Source organism: Arachis ipaensis, chromosome B10 (assembly GCF_059453495.1).
Source record: "Arachis ipaensis isolate K30076 ecotype BB chromosome B10, ASM5945349v1, whole genome shotgun sequence".
Classification (NCBI taxonomy): domain Eukaryota; kingdom Viridiplantae; phylum Streptophyta; class Magnoliopsida; order Fabales; family Fabaceae; genus Arachis; species Arachis ipaensis.
Genome location: NC_142435.1, coordinates 5,875,996 through 5,897,347, shown reverse-complemented (window position 1 = coordinate 5,897,347; position 21,352 = coordinate 5,875,996). Strand labels below are relative to the sequence as shown.

At 37.4% G+C, this 21,352-nt stretch overlaps 1 protein-coding gene and 1 pseudogene across 1 annotated transcript; both read left to right on the top strand.

Annotated features, from left to right (window-relative positions):
- Window positions 1–308: 308 nt before the first annotated feature.
- LOC148579022 (S-locus-specific glycoprotein S6 pseudogene) lies at window positions 309–998 on the top strand (annotated as a pseudogene).
- A 164-nt stretch (window positions 999–1,162) lies between these two features.
- LOC148579021 (G-type lectin S-receptor-like serine/threonine-protein kinase SD1-13) lies at window positions 1,163–3,590 on the top strand. The gene is made up of 7 exons (XM_088504352.1): window positions 1,163–1,612; window positions 1,698–1,817; window positions 2,061–2,224; window positions 2,307–2,517; window positions 2,663–2,897; window positions 2,977–3,127; window positions 3,221–3,590. The coding sequence occupies exons 1-7, from the start codon at window positions 1,525–1,527 to the stop codon at window positions 3,527–3,529; spliced, it is 1,278 nt and encodes a 425-aa protein (XP_088360478.1). The 5' UTR covers window positions 1,163–1,524; the 3' UTR covers window positions 3,530–3,590.
- Window positions 3,591–21,352: the final 17,762 nt, after the last annotated feature.

Genomic DNA, 21,352 nt, shown 5'->3' with positions numbered 1-21,352 from the left:
TCATTAACGATATGGGATGCTATCGTCTGACCAAGTCTCCTGGGGAATATCTTATAGTTTATCGTACCCTCTTATAGGACACTTCTCAAATTGGAATTGTAGACACCAAAAGTTGTCTTTATTATCTTTATTCTAACAGGGCTGGACTAACTCACTAACTTACCAAAGTAACATGCCAAATTTCCACATGCAATGCAAGCGATTCAAAATTAAAGCAACATGATGACTATCAACTTGCCTTCTTCATTGAGTTACATTGTATCTGTCCATTCTTTAATACTCGTTCATCTATCCTTCTCTGCATTTTCATGGAGCACTACCTATCCTTTCTTCTATTATTATTACTCTTCACTTTTGCCACTTCCTTAGACACCATCACCTCTTCTTATATCCTTAAGTCCCCTCAAACTTTATGCTCCAAGCATGGTATGTTCCACCTTGGATTCTTCAACCTTACCACCAACTCATCAACATCATTTTACCTCGGAATCTGGTACATAACCAACCCCCCTGTCGTCTGGGTTGCTAACAGAGACCAACCTATCAAAGGTGATGATAGTGTAGCAGTGCTCAAGATATCCGAGGATGGAAACCTTGTTGTCATGGATGCACGTAATAATGAGATCCTTTGGTCAACGAACGTCTCAAACATCGCATCCCCCAACACCACAAGTGCTCAGCTTCTCACCACCGGAAACCTTGTGTTGCAAGATAACGCCACAGGGACGATACTGTGGCAGAGTTTCCAACACCCCACAGACACGTTCCTGCAGAGCATGAAGATTAGCGCCAACAGGATCTCCGGCAAGAAAGTAAAACTAACCTCGTGGAGAACTCCTCATGATCCATCTACTGGAGACTTCTCTGTGAGCCTTGAACGCCTTAGTATCCCTGAAGCGTTCATCTGGAGAGGGAAGAGTCAACCTCACTGGCGAAGTGGCCCATGGAACGGTCAAATATTTCTTGGGATACCCGAGATGACCGCAAATTTGTATTGACAAGTTCTACACGAGTGGAAAAGATGAAGAGAGAAACGGCACTTACTATCTTTCTTATAGCTATGCAATTCGTAATGTAAGGATGTTCGCGTTGGGTGCTGAGGGAAACTTAAATGAGTACTACTGGGATTATTCAAAGAAGCAATGGTCCATGATGTTGTCTGCTATCAACACTGAGTGCGGTGTTTATGGCAAGTGTGGAGTATTTGCAAGTTGCGACCCTAAAACTTCACCTATCTGCACTTGTTTGAGAGGGTATGTTCCAAGGAATGTAGAGGAGTGGAACAAACAAAACTGGAGCAGCGGCTGTGTTAGGAAGACACCTGTGCAGTGTGAGAGTGAGAAAGTCATAAAAAATAATAGTAGTGTTGAATCGGTAGCAGTAGAAGATGGGTTTGTGAAGCTTCAGAATACCAAGGTTCCAGACTATGCTGAGTGGTTGTCTTCCATTGACTTTGACTGCAGAACTGCGTGTTTGGGAAACTGCTCTTGCAAAGCGTATGCTTATGATGTTGGAATTGGTTGTATGCTGTGGAGTGGAAACTTGATTGACATACAGAGATTCTCAATGGGAGGAACCGATCTTTATATACGTGTTCCCTCTTCTGAGCTTGGTAAGTGTATTATATTTATACATATATGTGCATGCAGATGATTTCATATTTACTTATTTGTCTTGTTACTTTGGTTAATTAATAGATGAGCAGAAGAAGAAAAATCATGCCTCAGTGATCATTGCAGTTACAGTCTCAGCAGTAGGAACTATTGGAATTTTGATTTGCGCGTTTATCCTGTGGAAAAGAAAAACTGCAATAAGAGGTGATATATCATTATTCTTTCTATATACCAAAACTACATGCTTTTCCAATTCATGATATTAATGGCTTCTGCAGAATTAGTAGTTAGTTGTATATGACTCTTGAATACTACTGTTTCATCATTTATTCTATTGGCATTATATGCTGTGCAGTTTACAAACATAATGAATAGTGTGGACCATGTGGTATTCATTGTCCCCAAAAAAATGCTTTCCTGTTTTAATTAATTTGTACTTTGATACAGAGAGAGCAAATTTCAGAATACCTACAATAAGCAACACAAAATACCCAAGCAAAGTCAAACTCCCGGAGCTTTCCCAATTTGAGTTTGGAAAGCTTGCAATTGCAACAAACAACTTTCACTTAGCTAATAAGCTGGGGCAAGGAGGATTTGGACTAGTATACAGGGTATTTTTTCCCTCACATTGCAATTCACCATCCCACAAAAGACAATTTTTGTGTCGCTATAGTTCATGAAAATGTTTTGTAGGGAACATTGGAAGATGGACTAGAAGTAGCAGTTAAAAGACTTTCAAGAGCTTCATATCAAGGACTAGAAGAATTTATGAATGAGGTTCTAGTAATATCAAAACTTCAGCACCGTAATCTTGTTAGACTTCTTGGATGTTGTGTAGAAGGAGATGAGAAGATTTTGGTGTATGAATACATGCCAAATAAAAGTTTAGATGCATATCTGTTTGGTTAGTTCTCGTTATCAACCCTTTTCTTATCGATAAATATGGTATGTTTATCAAAGAGGCAACGACTATTTGGTGAAAAATATTCTCATCTAAAAATATATAATTTGTATTCTCGTCACTAGTTTATCCTTTTAATTTTTTGCAGATTCATGTAAGCAAGTATTAAATTGGGAAAAACGCTTTCATATTATTGAAGGAATAGCTCGAGGTTTACTTTATCTTCACAGAGACTCTCGACTAAGAATTATCCATAGAGATTTGAAGCTAAGCAATATATTACTTGACGAAGAGCTAAATCCAAAGATTTCAGATTTTGGAATGGCAAAGATTTTTTGCCACACTGAAAATGAGGCAAATACTATGAGAGTTGTTGGAACATAGTAAGAATTTCTTTTGATTTACAATTTTAAATATAAAATAATCTCATAGTCAAGAATTTTAATGACAAATTTTGTGCAGTGGTTATATGTCACCAGAATATGCTATGGAAGGACTATTTTCAGAGAAATCTGATGTATTCAGCTTTGGTGTTTTATTACTAGAAATTGTCAGTAGGAGAAAGAACACTAAATTTTATGAAGATGCAGAATCTTTGAGTCTTTTAGGATTTGTAAGTCTTCTATTTACAAAAATCTTATTTCATCTGAATGACACAAATTTGATACTGATCGAATAACTAGATCATTCTTATTGATGTTTGTAGGCATGGAAATTGTGGAATGCTGATAACATTCCACCTCTGATAGATCAAGAGATATTAAATTCGATCTGCAATGAAGATATAAAGAGGTGCATACATATTGGCCTTTTGTGTGTACAAGAACTTGCAAGAGATAGGCCTACAATGACTGCAGTGGTTTCAATGCTTAATAGTGAGACTGTTAATCTTCCTTCTCCCAAGCAGCCAGCATTCGTTCAGAGGCAGACTTTGCTGGATATAGAGTCTTCTATGACAAGTGATGGATTATGCTCCATTAATAATGTGAGCCTAACAAATGTCCAAGGAAGATAACCGATTGGCCACAATGTTGGTTCAAAATAGTCACATTATGTATTGAAACAACCTTGGTTGAGAGACAGTAGCATTTTGTTGAAGGGTCTACTTTAATAAGGCTGGGATTTTATGTAATATATTACTTTACCATCATGTTTGTTGATTGAGTTAATTAAGTACACTAATATTTAGAAAATATAAAAAGTACTGCAAGATGAAATCAAAAGTGAAATGCGTGAATCACTTGAATCAGTGCTGATAGAATAACTAATCAATTTTTTAAAAGATAATATAACCCTCATAATTAATTAAATTGAGAAACTATTGCCCAAAAATTTCACATGTCCATGACAGTGACATAGAGTTGATTAATTTGCGTATACTGTAACACACAATTGGTTGTAGCAACAGTGAAGAAATCCAAAAGCAAGATAACATCAAACTCAATACATGCAATGTTGAGTCTGCAGCGGAATTTTGACTTCTAATAGATAGAAAGTAATATGAAATTGAACGTTACTTACAATAATACACTCGCTATATAATTATTAAAGAGAAAAAGAAAGAAAATGAATAATTGCTATGGATGTGAATTCCTTTGATTTTAATTGAATTGAATACATTTTGATTTCACTCGTTTATATAGTTTCCTAACTTCTATAAATAACAAGAGAGCATACTATAAAATAGTTTCCTATAAAAGCTCTTTAACTATCCACCATTTTCTCTCTTCCATCCTTTGTCTGCCTCCCTTTGTTTTCTCTCTGCCTTTCTTTTATTCTCACAATTCTCCACCTCGTTCACAATTTGAAATCTACTCAAATTTTGGACGATAAAGTGTGGTATTCATATCCAGTTGCATCATTTTTACAATGACTGCCTACGTACCGTTGTTCAGGATCAAACCAATCGTAATTCCTCTATTTCTCCATGTAATGCCTAACATGAAGCAATATTGAGCAATTCCAAACAGTGTTAGAACTTGTTTCCTGACACTACTTTAGTCAGCATATCAGCAGGATTTTTATCTATGTGTACTTTTATAAGAGAAATATTACCTTTCTCTATAACATCGCGCACGAAGTGATATCTTACATCAATATGCTTGGTACAAGCATGATGAACCTGATTTTTAGCCAAATGAATTGCACTTTGACTATCACAACTCAGATTCACGCAATCTTGCTTCAACTCTAAATCATCTAGAAGACTTCTTAGCTACAATGCTTCTTTCACCCCTTCTACTACTGCCATGTACTTAGCTTCTGTAGTAGATAGTGCCACTGTAGCTTGTAACATCGATCGCCAACTAACTGGAGCACCTTGTATTTTATATACATAACCATTCGTAGAATGTCTTCTATCTAGATCTCCAGCATAATCAGAATCAACAAAGCCGCTGATTTGACATGATTTTCCACTAAAGCATAAACATGTGTCAATGGTACCCTTCAAGTATCTTAATATCCACTTGACTGCTTCCCAGTGTGCCTTACCCGGGTTTGCCATGAACCTGCTAACAACACTGACTGTCTGTGAAATATCTGGGCGTGTAGACACCATAGTATACATTAGGCTACTGACTGCACTAGTATCAGGTACATTTTCCATGTAAGCCTTATCCTCTGCTGTTGTGGGAGATTGTTTACCAGAGAGCCTGAAATGTGGAGCCAACGGCGTTACCACTAATTTAGCATTTTTCATTTCAAACCTTTCAATGATGTGCTCAATGTATCCTCTTTGGCTCAAGAACAATTTTTGGCTTGATCTCTCTCGTTTAATTTCCATGCCTAATATTTTTCGTGCATCACCCAAGTCTTTTGTTTCAAATTCTTTACCAAGTTGAACCTTTAACATATCTATCTATGCCTTGCTCTTAGAGGCAATAAGCATGTCATCCACATACAATAGAAGATAGATATAATCACCTCTAGGAAGCTTACGAATGTATACACAACAATCATAATTACTTCTGGAAAAACCTTGTTTTAACATAAAGGAGTCAAATCGCTTATACCATTGCCGAGGAGATTGTTTCAATCCATATAGCGATTTCCTCAAGTGACATACCTGACTTTCTTTACCCTCAACCTTGAAACCCTCAGGTTGATACATGTAGATTTCTTCCTCTAAGTCACCGTGCAAGAATGCAGTATTTACGTCTAGTTGTTCCAACTCAAGATCACCATAAGCGACAAGACTTAAAAGCACCCGTATGGAAGTGTGTTTCACCACAGGAGAAAATATCTCATTGTAATCAACACCTTCTTTCTGTGCAAATCCCTTTGCTACTAACCTAGCTTTGAATCTTATACCATCTGACTTAGTAAGATCTTCTTTTCTTTTATACACCCACTTACAATCAATTGCAGTCTTTTCCACGGGCAATGGGACCACATCTCATATCTCGTTCTTATGAAGAGATTGCATCTCTTCCTCCATAGCGACCAACCAACTCTCTCTATCTTTGTCTTTGATAGCATGTTTGAAGGTGACCGGCTCATCATCCTCCACTGAGAGTGCATAATCTACCAAGTTTACCTGCCCATAATGTCTCAAAGGCTTGTCTGACCCGAACTTCTGATCAAATTTATAATTCCTCTTTGGCCTAGTATATACCAAAGAATCCTATTGTTGCTGTTGTAATGCATGTGCATTTTCTCGCTGAATTTCCTCATGATTAAGTTCATCCTCTGCATCATCTTGAGTAGCATTAGGATGCTCCACCTGAACATTACTAAAGTCTATTTGTTGGTATTTAGATTCTATCTCCACCACTTGAGTATTTGAAGTTTTTCCAACATCACCATCATCTGGCACCATATCTTTAGACAAAGCTACCACAGATCGTTCATCAAAGGTAACATCCCTACTAATTACAAACTTAGAATCATTTACACTCCAAAATGCGATAGCCTTGAAACCCTCTTGGATACCCTAAAAAGATTGCCTTCTTAGCTCTATCATCAAGCTTATTATCTTTGACATGATAATAGGTTGTGCATCCAAAGACTCTGAGTTTCTCGTAATCTGCATGTTCCCCTGACCACACCTTATAAGGTGTGTCTCCATCTAGAGAAGAATGTGGGGATCGATTCAGTATGTAGCAAGCTGTAGCAACCGATTTTGCCCTCCATTCCTACCTAACCCGGAATTAAAGCGCATACACCTTGCCTTCTCAAGTAGCGTACGATTCAGTCGTTCGGCGACTCCATTCTGTTGTGATGTTTCTCTAACTGTCCAGTGTCTTGCAATGCCTTCTCGATCACAGAACTCCTTGAAAGCCCCATCCGTGTACTCTGTGCCATTATCAGATCATAGAGTTTTCAGCTTCCTACCTGTTCGGTTTTCAACCATTGCTCTCCACCGCTTAAAAGTATCGAATACCTCATTCTTATGTTTGAGGAAGTAAATCCAAACATACCTAGAATAGTCATCAACAAAAGTAACAAAATACCTGGAACCACTTTTGGAAGTAACTTTAGTCGGGCCCCAAACATCAGTATGCACGTAGTCTAACAACCCTCTGCTTTTATGCTTGCTTGTAGAAAACTTCACCCTATATGCCTTTTCATACACACAATGCTCACAAAATTCCATTTGTGGTTTCTTCATATTCTTCAGCAAACCTTGTCCACAAAGCAATGATAGACCTTTCTCTGACATATGTCCATGCCGCATGTGACATATTCTTGTGCAATTTGTTTGATCTCTACTTCCACCAATTCCAACTGCTAACTCACCTGTGACTGTTGTTCCCAAAGGAAAATAAAGATTACCGTGACGAACTCCCTTCATCACTACCAAAGAACCACAAACAACTTTTAGTACCCCATTTTTGCAACTATTTTGCAGCCATTTTTCTCCAACAAACCTATGGAGATAAGATTTTTCTGCAAGTCTGGAATATGCCTCACATCCTTTAAGGTTCTTACTCCTCCATCATGCATCTTGATTCTTATAGTACCCAACCCCACAGTTTTACAAGCACGATCATTGCCCATTAAAACTGTGCCACCATTTATGCTTTCATAGGTAGTAAACCACTTCCTATTTGGACACATATGGTGAGAGGCTCCTGAATCAAGAACCCACTTACCGAAGATTTCATGAGATTGTTCTGTTACACAGTAACAATCCTCCTCATCATTTGAGACGTAGCTTGCTTCCTGCTTTTCTTTTGGGTTGTCATTGTTCTGTTTCTTGAAAGTTATCTTCTTATTTGGACAATTTGCTTTGAAATGTCCATCCTCACCACATTTAAAGCATGTTCTCTCCGCGTGAGGTCTAGATTTTGGCCTAGACTTTCCACGCTTATTACCTTTTCCTCTTTCATTAGTCCTTCCTCTAGCCGCGAACAAACCTTGTGCTTGATCATTATACTCTCTTCCATTTGAAGATGACATTACACTTGCAGCAACCTTACGTAGATCATCCGCTAAAAGTGATGCCCTCGTCTCTGTCACGGCCGAAAATGAGCCATGACTGGCGCTCAGGAAAATAATCCCTCAGCAAGCCTAACCGACTCAAATATAAGTTGAATAAAAAAATTACAAATATTTTAAATAAATTTACAGTTTCTAAAATGAATAATTATATATTTAAAAAACAAAAATAAAATAAATATGGATGGATCCTGCCTGTGACATGGAGCAGATGACATCTTAGAACTCAACAAAGAACAGATACCCATTGCAGATCATTACTCTTGAATCGAAAGGCTCACATAATCAAATATTTACTCCTGAAAAATATTTTTAGAAAATATGGTGAGTTTTGCAACTCAGTGACTAGACAATACATCTATAATCGACATGAGACCATATAAACATCATTATTAAAGTAATTTTTAATTAGAAAATAATAGTTGATAATAATAGGTGAATCAACAAGGGAGTTCTATACAGAAATCAAATCAAAAGTCCACACATGGGCGGCTCCACCTCTATGGGTAGCCCTTTCCTCTTGTGTGTCCTAACAGAATAACAGATCTAACGTGTGGCCTACACGTTAGGCTAGCAACACCCCTGCTAGCTGGAGTCTGAGTTAGATACATCTAAGTTAACGTCATAATCGCCGTTAACTATGGTTTTCTAATACAAGCCTCCCAAACCAATTCAAAACATATAGTTTCAAATACAATAAATCTTTAATCTCTCAAATATATAAGGTATCGAATCAAATCAACCAGATAATACTTTTTTATCAGAAATCTTTTAAAATCATATTTTCTCAATCATAAAAACATATTTCATAATTTCAAAGTGAGTGCCAACAAATACTTTAAAATTTCAAAAGGATATATCCGAATAAAATCAATATTCTAAAATAATATAAAGCTTTATTAAACATATATATAGTCTCATGTAAAATTTTTAAAGTATGAATTTCATAAAAATAATTATTCAGTTATAATAAATCAATTATTCTAATCAAATCAAATTTCTTCAATAATAGTTTTATAAATATAATTAAAAACTCATAATAGCATAAACCAAAAGCTTAACGGTTATAAATGTAAAGCCTACTCACAGCATGGTCCTAACGAACCAAAGAGACGAAACCCGTAGTGTCAAATTAAAGGGTACGAAACTGCGTAGAATTTGGACCAGAGTAGCGACAAGATGGAGTTGGCGATAGTTCTGGGAATTTAAAATAGGCAAAACTAAAATCGAATTAAAATAAGGACAAGATAGAATAAATGGTGGCATAATAGGACATGAAAGCTAGAGCAAAATCAAGAAAAAAGGCTGGACCGGGATAATGATAGGAGCGGTTTAGCTCTAGCAACACCAACAACTCCGGTGGCAAGGACGATGGCTTGGCTCAGGTACATCCGAACGGCAACAGGAACAGCGCAGCAACGGATGGTCCCTCTTCCTTGGCATTTCTCTCTCCCCGAGAACTCCTCTCTCTTCGAAGCTCTAAATCTGCAACTACGACAACGGCGGCGAGGCTGGCTTTGACGGCGACAGCTAGGCGTTTCTTGGCGGTAGAGGCGCGGCGGCCATGGCAGCAGCAGTTCCATCAGTGACGGTTTCCTCCAATCATGTATCTCCAATGACAATAGCGGCTTTAGAAAGACAAACCAAAAACAGGGGCAGAGCTCAGCAGCAGTGACAGATTCTTTCCCCACCATCACGTTTCTTCCCACGGCGGATCCAACAGCAGCGGCTCGGTCGGCAACGCCGGCTCGGTCGGCAGCAGCGACCATGGAGGCTTCAGCGATGGTGACCAGCTTCAACGGACTCCTCTGTCGCGTCCTCTCTGCTATGTGAACTCTTATCTCTCTCTCTCTCTCTCTCTCTCTCTCTCTCTCTCTCTCTCTCTCTCTCTCTCTCTCTCTCTCTCTCTCTCTCTCTCTCTCTCTCTCTCTCTCTCCGTGCTCGTCGACAGTGACAGAAGTGGCGGCCACGAACCCTAGTAGCGGCGGCGGCGGATCAATGGCGATGGAGGCATGGCGGCGTTTCCTTCCTCTCGGCCTTGGCTTGCATCACGTCGCCCTCTTCTCTCCTCTGTGGCAGCATTGACGATGGCAGAACGAGCTCGGCGTGCAGCACCAGGCGCGATGGCGGTGACAGCGGGACGCAGCATGGCGGTGATGACTGGGCGCGGTCCGGTCTCCCCCTACTTCCTCTTCTTCCCTCGCGGCTCCCTCACTCTTTGAATCTCTCATCTCTCTCTTCTGTGGGTATGGCTGGTGGCTGGGTAAAGGGTTTCAAGGTCAGGGTTTCCTAATTTGGGAACTAGGGTTTCTGATTTGGAAAAAAGATAAGTAAGGGTATTTTAGAGATTTTACATTCTACCCTTCTTACAAAAATTTTCGCCCTCGAAAATTGATATAACTTGAAAAACTTTACTTGGTTTTAGCACTTTACCAAACATGAGAAAGAACTATAATGAGGTGCAAAAATTACAAGATAGGTTTCTCTTAAAATGATGCGGTTGACATTCACCGACTCACATTCCCTTGACAGCTCAGATGTACATAGCACTCTTTACTTCGTTCATCAATCTCCTCAAAATACAATCTTACTTCATACTCTCCTTGGTTTGTAGTATATATCCATGGAAGCAACCAGTCTTACGTCATGTCTTAGAATTTCAACTTTGCGAACTTCAGCATTGATAAGCTGTGTCCTAATGAACTAATGTATCGTTTGCTATCTGGGAGTCGCACGGCACGTGACACTGAAACAAGCACGAGTTTACTCAAAAGAATTCAAAACTTAGGAAGAGAAGAGCAAACCTCACCGATGGTGTTTGCACGAACGTGGAAGGATGCTTAAGATTGCAATTAAGCAATGATGTACAGAAACAATGAAGTGTCCCAGAAAGAGAGTCAATTGAATCTTAACGAGAAAATTTGAATCAAGAAATTTTGATAAACAATAAAAGAAAAGATAGTGCATTAGGTCAAAACAAGTTTAAGTGGAATCAAAGAAGTACAAAGTTCACCAAAAGAAGGTAACCAAAGTCAATGGAAAATTTTTTTTTTGAAAGATTTAAGTGGATGATTAGGGGCACGATAAGGCAAGAAAGGAATCAAATCAAAAACTTTTTCAAAGAAGATTTGGAACAAGAATTCGAAAATACTAGAAGATATGATGTATCATAGTAAAGCAAGTTCAGATTACATCAAGGAGTTACATAATTCACGTAAAGAAATGCAACATCAACACCTATGTTGTCGAGAATCTATGGGATAACCAAAAGCACGATAAGATCGAGATATCCATAAGATGTAGGACATGAAACAAAATAATCAAATTTCATTTTAACAAGAATTAAAACAAGGAACTTCCGATATGAAATATAGCAGAATGAACGATACATCAAATCATGCGGCACGATTATAGCGCATACTTCAACACATTCCATCCCAAGAAGAATACCTAATGTTCCCAAACTTAACGATTACCATTACTTAGATAAAAGAAACAAAAGAGTTTAGAAGAACTATTTCTCACAGGTTATAATTTCTAGTCCTCCGTATGCACCATGCTCAACAATCATACTACAAGATGTGACAACGCTAGATAGAATATAGATTTTTTTTTCAACAAAACTAGAAAACGAACAAAACAAAACAAAGTCCAGTAGAACAATATCATCATAGCATGAGAGGCTTTAGGACATAAGTAAATGTTGAAATCACCAAAAAAGCTTCACCATATTCCTTATTCCATAACCATTCCTCATCATCATCATCAAGACTTTAAAAGGGCCAAAAAAATAATGAGAGTATTGCAAATAATTGAGAGTAGATTAGAAAAAAGACATAGATGTTGTATCCAAAATTAGAAGCTAGCATATAAAAAAAATAGTATGACTTGAAATTTTTTATTTATAAACATCAACAACCATAACAAAACGAAATATTCAAAAATAATCAATCAAAGCATACAGATAAAGGAAAGATTCAAAACAAGCAAATGCAACATATGATAAAATTCGAAATAAATGAATCAATTAAAAATAGGAAACTCATGAAAAGAAAGAAAAAAAATTGATAAATTTTACATCTTCAAGATCAAACTATGACCAATCCATACCCATTATTTCTTAGATTAACAAGCTATGATGGAACAACTCAAGATCAAACCCAATAACTCAAAAAGAACTCACAGTACAAAAATTCATTCATCAATTTATTTAGAGTTTAGACATCCTCAATTTTCATATATTGCAAACAAGAAATTTTCCAATCTCCATCGCCCATAATTTCAGTGCAAGGTGTCAAATATGAATGGGCTGGCAATTTAAAATATTTCCGACATAGTTCTATAATCATAAAAGAAAACATATGCAACATATAGGAGTTTATGCCACAATACAGTATTTGTTGTACAAGCACATGGTTCTCAAGTGAGCATTACCATACTAATCATATAAATTTAAAAGGAAAATTTCTTCCTTGATATCTTAAAAGTGAAATATCTAAAGAAAATAGCATCAACTAATCGAGAGCCATCACTATATCATAAAGCCAATGACGTATAAGTTGAGCAATTAGAACTTAGTTTTTTCACTCTTTGTTCATGGAAGAATAACAAAAATAAATAAATAAATAAATAAATAATCACATAAGTATGAAAGTCAAGTTTAAGCCATAAACACTTTATGAATAAGATAAGACACGAGAACTTCCTAGCTCACTATTAACTAATTTTAGCAATTTTCAACCAAGATTCATCAAGTTACAACCACATCAATTACCAATTCAGCAACAATTACATATTATTAAACTACTTTACAGCAGCAACCAATAACCTCATGCATCCCTCAAAAGCAATTAACCCAGATTACTTATTTGTTATGTTAGTTACTGAAATAATCACTAATCAAGCAACGTATATCAGCAAACAACTATCTAAATTAATGGCTAACACTCACATGCAAGCTACAATTTAACACATATTCAAGATAATCATCATATGCTTTATGATCATTAGTTGAATATAACAAGGAAAAAAACTTTTATATAAAATTTGTTCAGCTTTAAGAATTTAGATATCTAGTCTTTTTCGTTCAAAATCAATAAAAATTCTTTTCAATATGCAAGATCTATAATCCCAATCTCATAAGGCACTACAAACCAAGAAAATTAATCTCTCTAAACTTCTTAGAATAAAAACTACTTGAGAGCAGAAAAATTTTCAAAAAAACTAAGGTTGAGAGAATTCTCAAGTTTTAGATCTTAGCCAAGAGCAAAATTCATTATCTAATCACCAACAAAAAGCAAGCATTCATAATCTAGATATCACCTAAACAATCAGAAAAATAGTTCCGTAACAAAAAAGTCATATTTGACAACATAGTACCATAATAAAACCAGATCAGCAAATTAAAAAAACTCAACCGAACTTCTAGATTGAAAAACATTTTCAATCCAGCCAATTAATCACCCAAATAATTCATTACACCTAAGAAGAGAAAATCATCAATCTAACAAACAACAATAACACTTCATTCATATGTTTATCGCATAATTCTTATCCTTGAGCAACTGAATAACAATTTTCAAAATTATTGATTCAAAAGAAAGATAGAATCACAAATAAATCAAACCTCATAACTTCAAATATTATTAATATAAGAAGAACAAACTCCAATATCCAGAACAAAGCATCTCGATCAACAACTAAGCAAATTTATGCAATCCGTAAATTCAAATAAAGTTCTATAAAGGAATTTAGATAATGATGCACATCAAACACCAATCGAATCTTCTAAATAAGGCATAAAACCTTGTCATCAGGAATCGTACGGAACACGAAGACGAAGAAGAATAAAGTATGCATTTACAAAAGCGAGAAAGATTAGAACTGGCTACAAGAGAAATTACGAACCGGAGCTAAACCTGAAGCCATTGAAAAAAACACGTTCAAGAAATCTACCAATGGATAATCGAAGATTGGGTAGAAGAAAAGGATAAGAGTAGCAAAAGCGGCAGAGGACGCATCATCACAATAATCAGAAGACAACAATGACATAGAGGACAACGATGACATTCCTATAGGCCTCTGATAGTACCACAATTTGTACAAATAGGCGCGCTTCTATTTATACAATTGTGATCCTACCATAGGGTACTTGCTCCATATTACACAAATTAAACCTAGGCACTGATACCACTTTGTCACGGCCAAAAATGAGCCATGACTGGCGCTCAGGAAAATAATCCCTAAGCAAGCCTAACCGACTCAAATATAAGTTAAATAAAAAAATGACAAATATTTTAAATAAATTTACAGTTTCTAAATGAATATTATATTTTAAAAAAACAAAAATAAAATAAATATGGATGGATCCTGCCTGTGACATATGGAGCAGATGACGTCTAAGAACTCAACAAAGAACAGATACCCATTGCAGATCATTACTCTTGAATCGAAAGGCTCACATAATCAAATATTTACTCCTGAAAAATATTTTTAGAAAACAAGGTAAGTTTTGCAACTCAGTGACTAGATAATACATATATAATCGACATGAGACCATATAAACATCATTATTAAAGTAATTTTTAATTAGAAAATAATAGTTGATAATAATAGGTGAATCAACAAGGGAGTTCTCGTACAGAAATCAAATCAAAAGTCCACACATGGGCGGCTCCACCTCTATGGGTAGCCCTTTTCTCTTGTGTGTCCTAACAGAATAACAGATCTAACGTGTGGCCTACACGTTAGGCTAGCAACACCCCTCTAGCTGGAGTCTGAGTTAGATGCATCTAAGTTAACGTCATAACTGCCATTAACTACGGTTTTCTAATACGAGCCTCCCAAACCAATTCAAAACATATAGTTTCAAATACAATAAATCTTTAATCTCTCAAATATATAAGGTATCGAATCAAATCAATCAGATAATACTTTCTTATCAGAAATCTTTTCAAATCATATTTTCTCAATCATAAAAACATATTTCATAATTTCAAAGTAAGTGCCAACAAATACTTTAATATTTCAATAGTATATATCCGAATAAAATTAATATTCTAAAATAATATAAAGCTTTATCAAACATATATATAGTCTCATGTAAAATTTCTAAAGTATGAATTTCATAAAAATAATTATTCAGTTATAATAAATCAATTATTCTAATCAAATCAAAGTTCTTCAATAATAGTTTTATAAATATAATTATAAACTCATAATAGCATAAACCAAAAGCTTAACGGTTATAAATGTAAAGCCTACTCACAGCATGGTCCTAACGGACCAAAGAGGCGAAACCCGGAGTGTCGAATTAAAGGGTACGAAACTGTGCAGAATTTGGACCGGAGTAGCAACAAGATGGAGCTGGCGATAGTTCTGGGAATCTAAAACAGGCAAAACTAAAATCAAATTAAAACAAGGACAAGATAGATTAAATGGTGGCATAATAGGACATGAAAGCTAGAGTAGAATCAAGAAAAAAGGCTGGACCGGGATAATGATAGGAGCGGTTCAACTCTAGCAACACCAACAACTCCAGCGGCAAGGACGATGCCTTGGCTCAGGTACATCCGAACGGCGACAGAAATAGCACAGCAGTGGACGGTCCCTCCTCCTTGGCGTTTTTCTCTCTCCGGGAACTCCTCTCTCTTCGAAGCTCCAAATCTGCAACTACGACAACGGTGGCGAGGCTGGCTTTGACGGCGGCGGCTAGGCGTTTCTTGGCGGTAGAGGTGCGGGGGCCATGGCAGCAGCAATTCCATCAGTGACGATTTTTTCCAATCCTGTAACTCCAATGACAACAGCGGCTTTAGAAAGACAAACCAAAAACAGGGGCAGAGCTCAGCAGCAGTGACAGATTCTTTCCCCACCATCGCGTTTCTTCCCACGGCGGACCCAACAGCGGCGGCTCAATCGGCAGTGGCGACCATGGTGGCTTCAGCGATGGTGACCAGCTTCAACGGACTCCTCTATCGCGTCCTCTTTGCTATGCAATCTCTTATCTCTCTCTCTCCGTGCTTGTCGATAGTGACAGAATTGGCGGCCACGAACCCTAGTAGCGGCGGCGGCGGATCAATCGCAATGGAGGCACGACGGCGTTTCCTTCCTCTCGGCCTTGGCTTGCATCACGTCGCCCTCTTCTCTCCTCTGTGGCAGCGTTGACGATGGCGGAACGAGCTCGGCGAGCAGCACCAGGCGCGATGGCGGCGACAGCGGGACGCAGCATGGCGGTGACGACTGGGCGCGGTCCGGTCTCCCCCTACTTCCTCTTCTTCCCTCGCGGCTCCCTCACTCTCTGAATCTCTCATCACTCTCTTCCGTGGGTGTGGCTGGTGGCTGGGTAAAGGGTTTCAAGGTCAGGGTTTCCCAATTTGGGAACTAGGGTTTCTGATTTGGAAAAAAGAGAAGTAAGGGAATTTTAGGGATTTTACAGTCTCATCCATGGTCAGAGTGTCACCCACCAGCATCAATGTCTGCACCAGATTTTCATAGGACTTTGGAAATAAAAGTAGCAATATGAGTGCCAGGTCTTCATCATCAACCTTCACATCTATATCCTTTAAGTTTGATATGATCCTATCAAACTTATTGATATATTCTCGGATTGAGGTGCCTTCCTCCATCTTGCATGTATACAATTTGGATTTTAAGTAGATCCTGTTAGTTGGAGTCTTTGTCATGAAGTTACTCTCTAACTTTGTCCAGACGCCTGCTGCAGTTGTTTCTTCGTTCACCAAGAAAGCAACATCCCTCTCAAGGCATAAGATTATTGCAGCCCATGCCTCAAGATCTAATTCTTCCCAATCCTCATCTTTCATTCCTTCCGGCTTTTTCTCTTTTTTCACTAGTGCCTTGTGTAACTTTTGTGATATAAGCAGATTTTTCATCTGCATCCTCCAATAGGAAAAATCATTTTTCCCATTGAACTTCTCGATTTCATATTTGCCTACTTTGACACTACTACTAGTAGAAGCCATTATATTCAAAATTGAATTTTACCACTCAAATAATGAATAATATAATGTTGGATCTAATACCAATTGTTGAGTCTGCAGCGGAATTTTGACTTCTAATAGATAGAAAGTAATATGAAATTGAACATTACTCACAATAATACACTCGCTATATAATTATTAAAGAGAAAAAGAAAGAAAATGAATAATTGCTATGGATGTGAATTCCTTTTATTTTAATTGAATTGAATACATTTTGATTTCACTCATTTATATAGTTTCCTAACTTCTATAAATAACAAGAGAGCATACTATAAAATAGTTTCCTATAAAAGCTCCTTAACTATCCACTATTTTCTCTCTTCCATCCTTTGTCTGCCTTCCTTTGTTTTCTCTCTGCCTTTCTTTTATTCTCACATGCAAGAATTTAAAAACTTAGTTGAATCTTCATTACATGGATCAAACATGTTATTGCGCTAAAGCTAGGTCATTACCCGAAAGCAACACGCTATATGGCTCGCGTACAGTGTCACATGAGCATGAGCCTCTAAATTGGTGCCCGGGTGTAGTGTCAAATGAGCAATGGTTCTTGCGTTTTCGTGAACAGACAATGATAAATAAGTTAGTTCACAAATAAAAAGGTAAAGGTAAAGGTCGGAGCAATAGAAAGTTGAGATTTGGGACATGAAATAGGCACTCTAACAGGAAGATAAGATTTTCTTAGGAGGAGATTTAAATGGCCATATTGGAAGAGAAGTGACTAGATATAGAAGTATTCACGTAGGCCATAGTTTCGGGGTGGTCAATACCAAGGGTAAAACTATTTTGGACTTTTTCTCAATCTTTGATCTTCTCATCGCAAATGCATGTTTTATAAAGAGAGACGAACATCTTATAACCTATAGGAGTGGCATGACAGGTTCACAATTCAACTTCTTTTTGTTGAGGAGAGTCGACCGAAAATTTTGCATTAATTGTAAAATTAATTCGGGAGAGAGTTTAACAACACAACATATGATACTCGACATAGATTTTCGCATTGAGTAAAAGTTGAGGAAAAGACATCATACGAAAAACTCAAGGACGAGGTGGTGGCGGATGACAGGTGAGGAACAAAAAAACTTCCTAAGACAGGTAGGAGAAGAGGCAAAGTAGGAAGGGGATGGAAGCGCAAAGGAGATGTAGAGGAGGATGGCAAAAGTTATTAGAAAAATAACAAAAAATATTTTGGTGAATCTAGAGGGATAGACCAACAGACAAGGAGTCCTGGTGGTAGAATATGAGTGTACAAGAAAAGATAAAGGAAAAAAAAGAGTGCTTTAAAGAGTAGTCTTTGTGCCGCAATGCAGATAATTGGAAAAAATATAAGGCGGCTAAGAAAGATACAAAGTGGCTGTAAGTGAAGCAAGAACAAGAGCATATAAGGGTCTCTACCAATCTTTAGGCACGAAAGAAGGAGAAAAAGATATATATAGAATCGCAAAGAGCTGTGAAAGAAGAACGGGAGACTTGGATCAGTTTAAGTGCATAAAAGATAAAGACAGAGAAGTTTTAACTCAAGATAAGAAGATCAATGAAAGGTAGAAGAGTTACTTCTACGAGTTATTTAATGAAGGATAGAAGAATCTTTCGAGCCTTGGTCGGTTATGCACGAGGAAAGAAGATCAAAACTTCGACTACTATCAAAGGATTCGAGACTTTGAGGTAAAAGAGGCTCTAAAGTAGATGAAAAATGGCAGGGCAGTAGGACCTGATAATATTACGATTGAAGTTTGGAAGGGCCTTGGAGAGAAATGCATCAATTGGTTAACTAAGCTTTTTAATGAGATTTTAAGGTCAAATAAGATGCCAGATGAGTGGAGAAAGTGCACCTTGTTACCTATCTACAAGAATAAGGGGGATATATAGAGTTGCGAGAATTATAGAGGGATCAACCTCATGAGCCATACCATGAAATTATGGAAAAGGGTGATAGAACGGAGGCTGAGACAAGAGACACAAGTAACAGAGAACCAATTTAATTTTATGCCAGGTAGATCTACCACTAAAGTTATTATATATCTGTTAAGAAGGATGATGGAGAGGTATCGTAGTAATAAAATGGATCTATATATGGTGTTTATTGATTTGGAAAAAACATACGATAGGGTGCCAAGAGATGTCTTATGGAAGGTTTTGGAAAGGAAGAGAGTAATGATTGTATATACTCATGCAATTAAAAGACATGTATAATGGAGCTACAACTAGTGTGAAGACTCAAGGTGGTGTGACAGAGGAATTTTCTATTGGTATAGGATTACACCAGGGATCATCCTTAAGTCCATACATTTTCACATTAGTCTTGAAAGTACTCACAGAGTATATCCAAGAGCCTGTGCCATGGTGCATGCCTTTTGTCGATGATATCATCCTTATGGGAGAGTCAAGGAAAGACCTAAATAAGAAGTTAGATTTATGGAGAGAAGCTCTAGAAGTGTATGGTCTGCGCATAACGTAACAAGACGAAATATTGGAATGTAAGTTCGGCCGCTGAAAGGAAGACCTTAATAAGCTAATACAGAGGTGAAGATTGGAGAAAACATCCTGCAAAAAGTTAAACGTTTTAAGTATCTTAAGTGCATTATATAAGATAATGGAGACATTGAACATGATGTAAATTATAGGATCCAAGCAGGTTGGTCAAAATGGTGGAGTGCGTCTGATTTTATACATGACAAAAAAATTCCTTTAAAACTTGAAGGTAAATTCTATTGCATTGTTTTCAGACCGGTTATTCTTTATAATGCAGAGTGTTGGACGGCCAAAGGGGAGTACGAACATAAGTTAAGTGTGACAGAGATGAAGATGTTGAGATGGATGAGTGGTCATACGCAATTGGATAGAATCAGGAACGAAGATATAAGAGAGAGAGTTGGAGTAGCACCTATTATAGAAAAGATGGTAGAACCACGTCTCAGGTGGTTTAGACATGTGAGAAGAAGACCAACAGAGCACCCAGTTAGGAGTGTGGATGAGATGGAAGATGGATAAGGAGTGAAAGGCAGAAGAAGCCCTAGGAAGATCATCCATGAGGTGGTCAAACGAGATCTACATGTAAACAGTTTCTCTGTAGATATGAAACATGATAGAGATCAATAGCGTCATTTGATCCATGTAGCCGACCCTACCTAATGAGACAAGGCTTTGTTGTTGTTGTTATTGTTAATCTTCCTCTGCCAAAGCAGCCAGCATTCATGCATAGGCAGACAATATTGGATAATTGTGATTGATTTATTCGTTGAAAATTTGGAGGCCAAATTTTTTAAGAAGGAAGAATATAATAACCGAATAATAATTATATAAAAAAAGAATTTGTAGAACCCACTCCACCTGATATTTTCTTCTTTCCCCTTAACCTTAACTTTATTAACATACACCTCACCATCCTTCTCACTCAATCGCACAAAAACAAATATCTCTCACTCTCACAATCTCACGACACACTTAATAAAAGAAAGGAAAAGAGAAGAAGATAATGATACTGAGAACAGAAGAAGAGAAAAGAAAAAAAAAGAAAAGGAGAGGAGGAAGAGGGGACGACGCCGGCAGGGCTGCTGTTGCCATCGGCATATTGAGAGAGAGAGAGAGAGAGAGAGAGAGAGAGAGAGAGAGAGAGAGAGAGAGAGAGAGAGAGCTGCAAAAAGAGAGAGAGAGAGAGAGGGAGGGCGAGCTGATTCCACAGACCCGTCGGAGCTTGAGGAGGAGGACGCGATGGCCACCAGTGCTAACGCCTCTGTTGCCGTCACCATGGAAGGAGGCTGCCACGGGAGTTATGCTACTGTTGGGTTTGAAGGGAGATGGAGCTCGCCGGAGCTGCTTTGCTCTACTCCGTTATTGTCACCTCGAGTCTTCCATGTTCACTAGAGTTGAAGCTCACTGCCAAACTGCACTACGCCATTGGAGCCATTGACGTCCACCACTGCTGTGTCGCTGTTGTTGCCTTTTATCATCATTGTTGCCTTCTTTGTTTAGTGTTGTCACCTTAACAACCACCATGGGGTTTCAACGTTTAATTTGACACTTTGAGTTCGATCTTTTTGGTCCCGTGGGACCAAATTATGAGTAGGTTTTACATTTATAATTATTTAATTTTGCATCTATAATTATTTTGATATACAGTGCTTTGCACTTATAATTATATTTACAAAGATTATTATCAAAGGATTTTAAATTAGCTTGAATAATCGATTTATTAGAACTAAATATTTATCTTTGTTAAACTCATTTTAATATGCACACGAGACTATATATTTTATGAGACTATATGTATGTTTGATGAAGCTTTATATTATTTTAAAATATTTGATTTTATTCGAATATGTATTTTTAAAATATTAAAGTATTTGTTGGTATTCACTTACTTTAAAATTGTGAAATATGTTTAAAATTCCTTGTGATTGAAA

What these genes read in the sequence shown, in the direction of transcription:
- LOC148579021 (XM_088504352.1), top strand. Translation starts at nt 1,525, where the DNA reads ATGCTGTGGAGTGGAAACTTGATTGACATACAGAGATTCTCAATGGGA. An exon ending in TGTTCCCTCTTCTGAGCTTG is followed by an intron (nt 1,613 to 1,697) that starts GTAAGTGTATTA and finishes GTTAATTAATAG; the next exon opens with ATGAGCAGAAGAAGAAAAAT. An exon ending in AAGAAAAACTGCAATAAGAG is followed by an intron (nt 1,818 to 2,060) that starts GTGATATATCAT and finishes ACTTTGATACAG; the next exon opens with AGAGAGCAAATTTCAGAATA.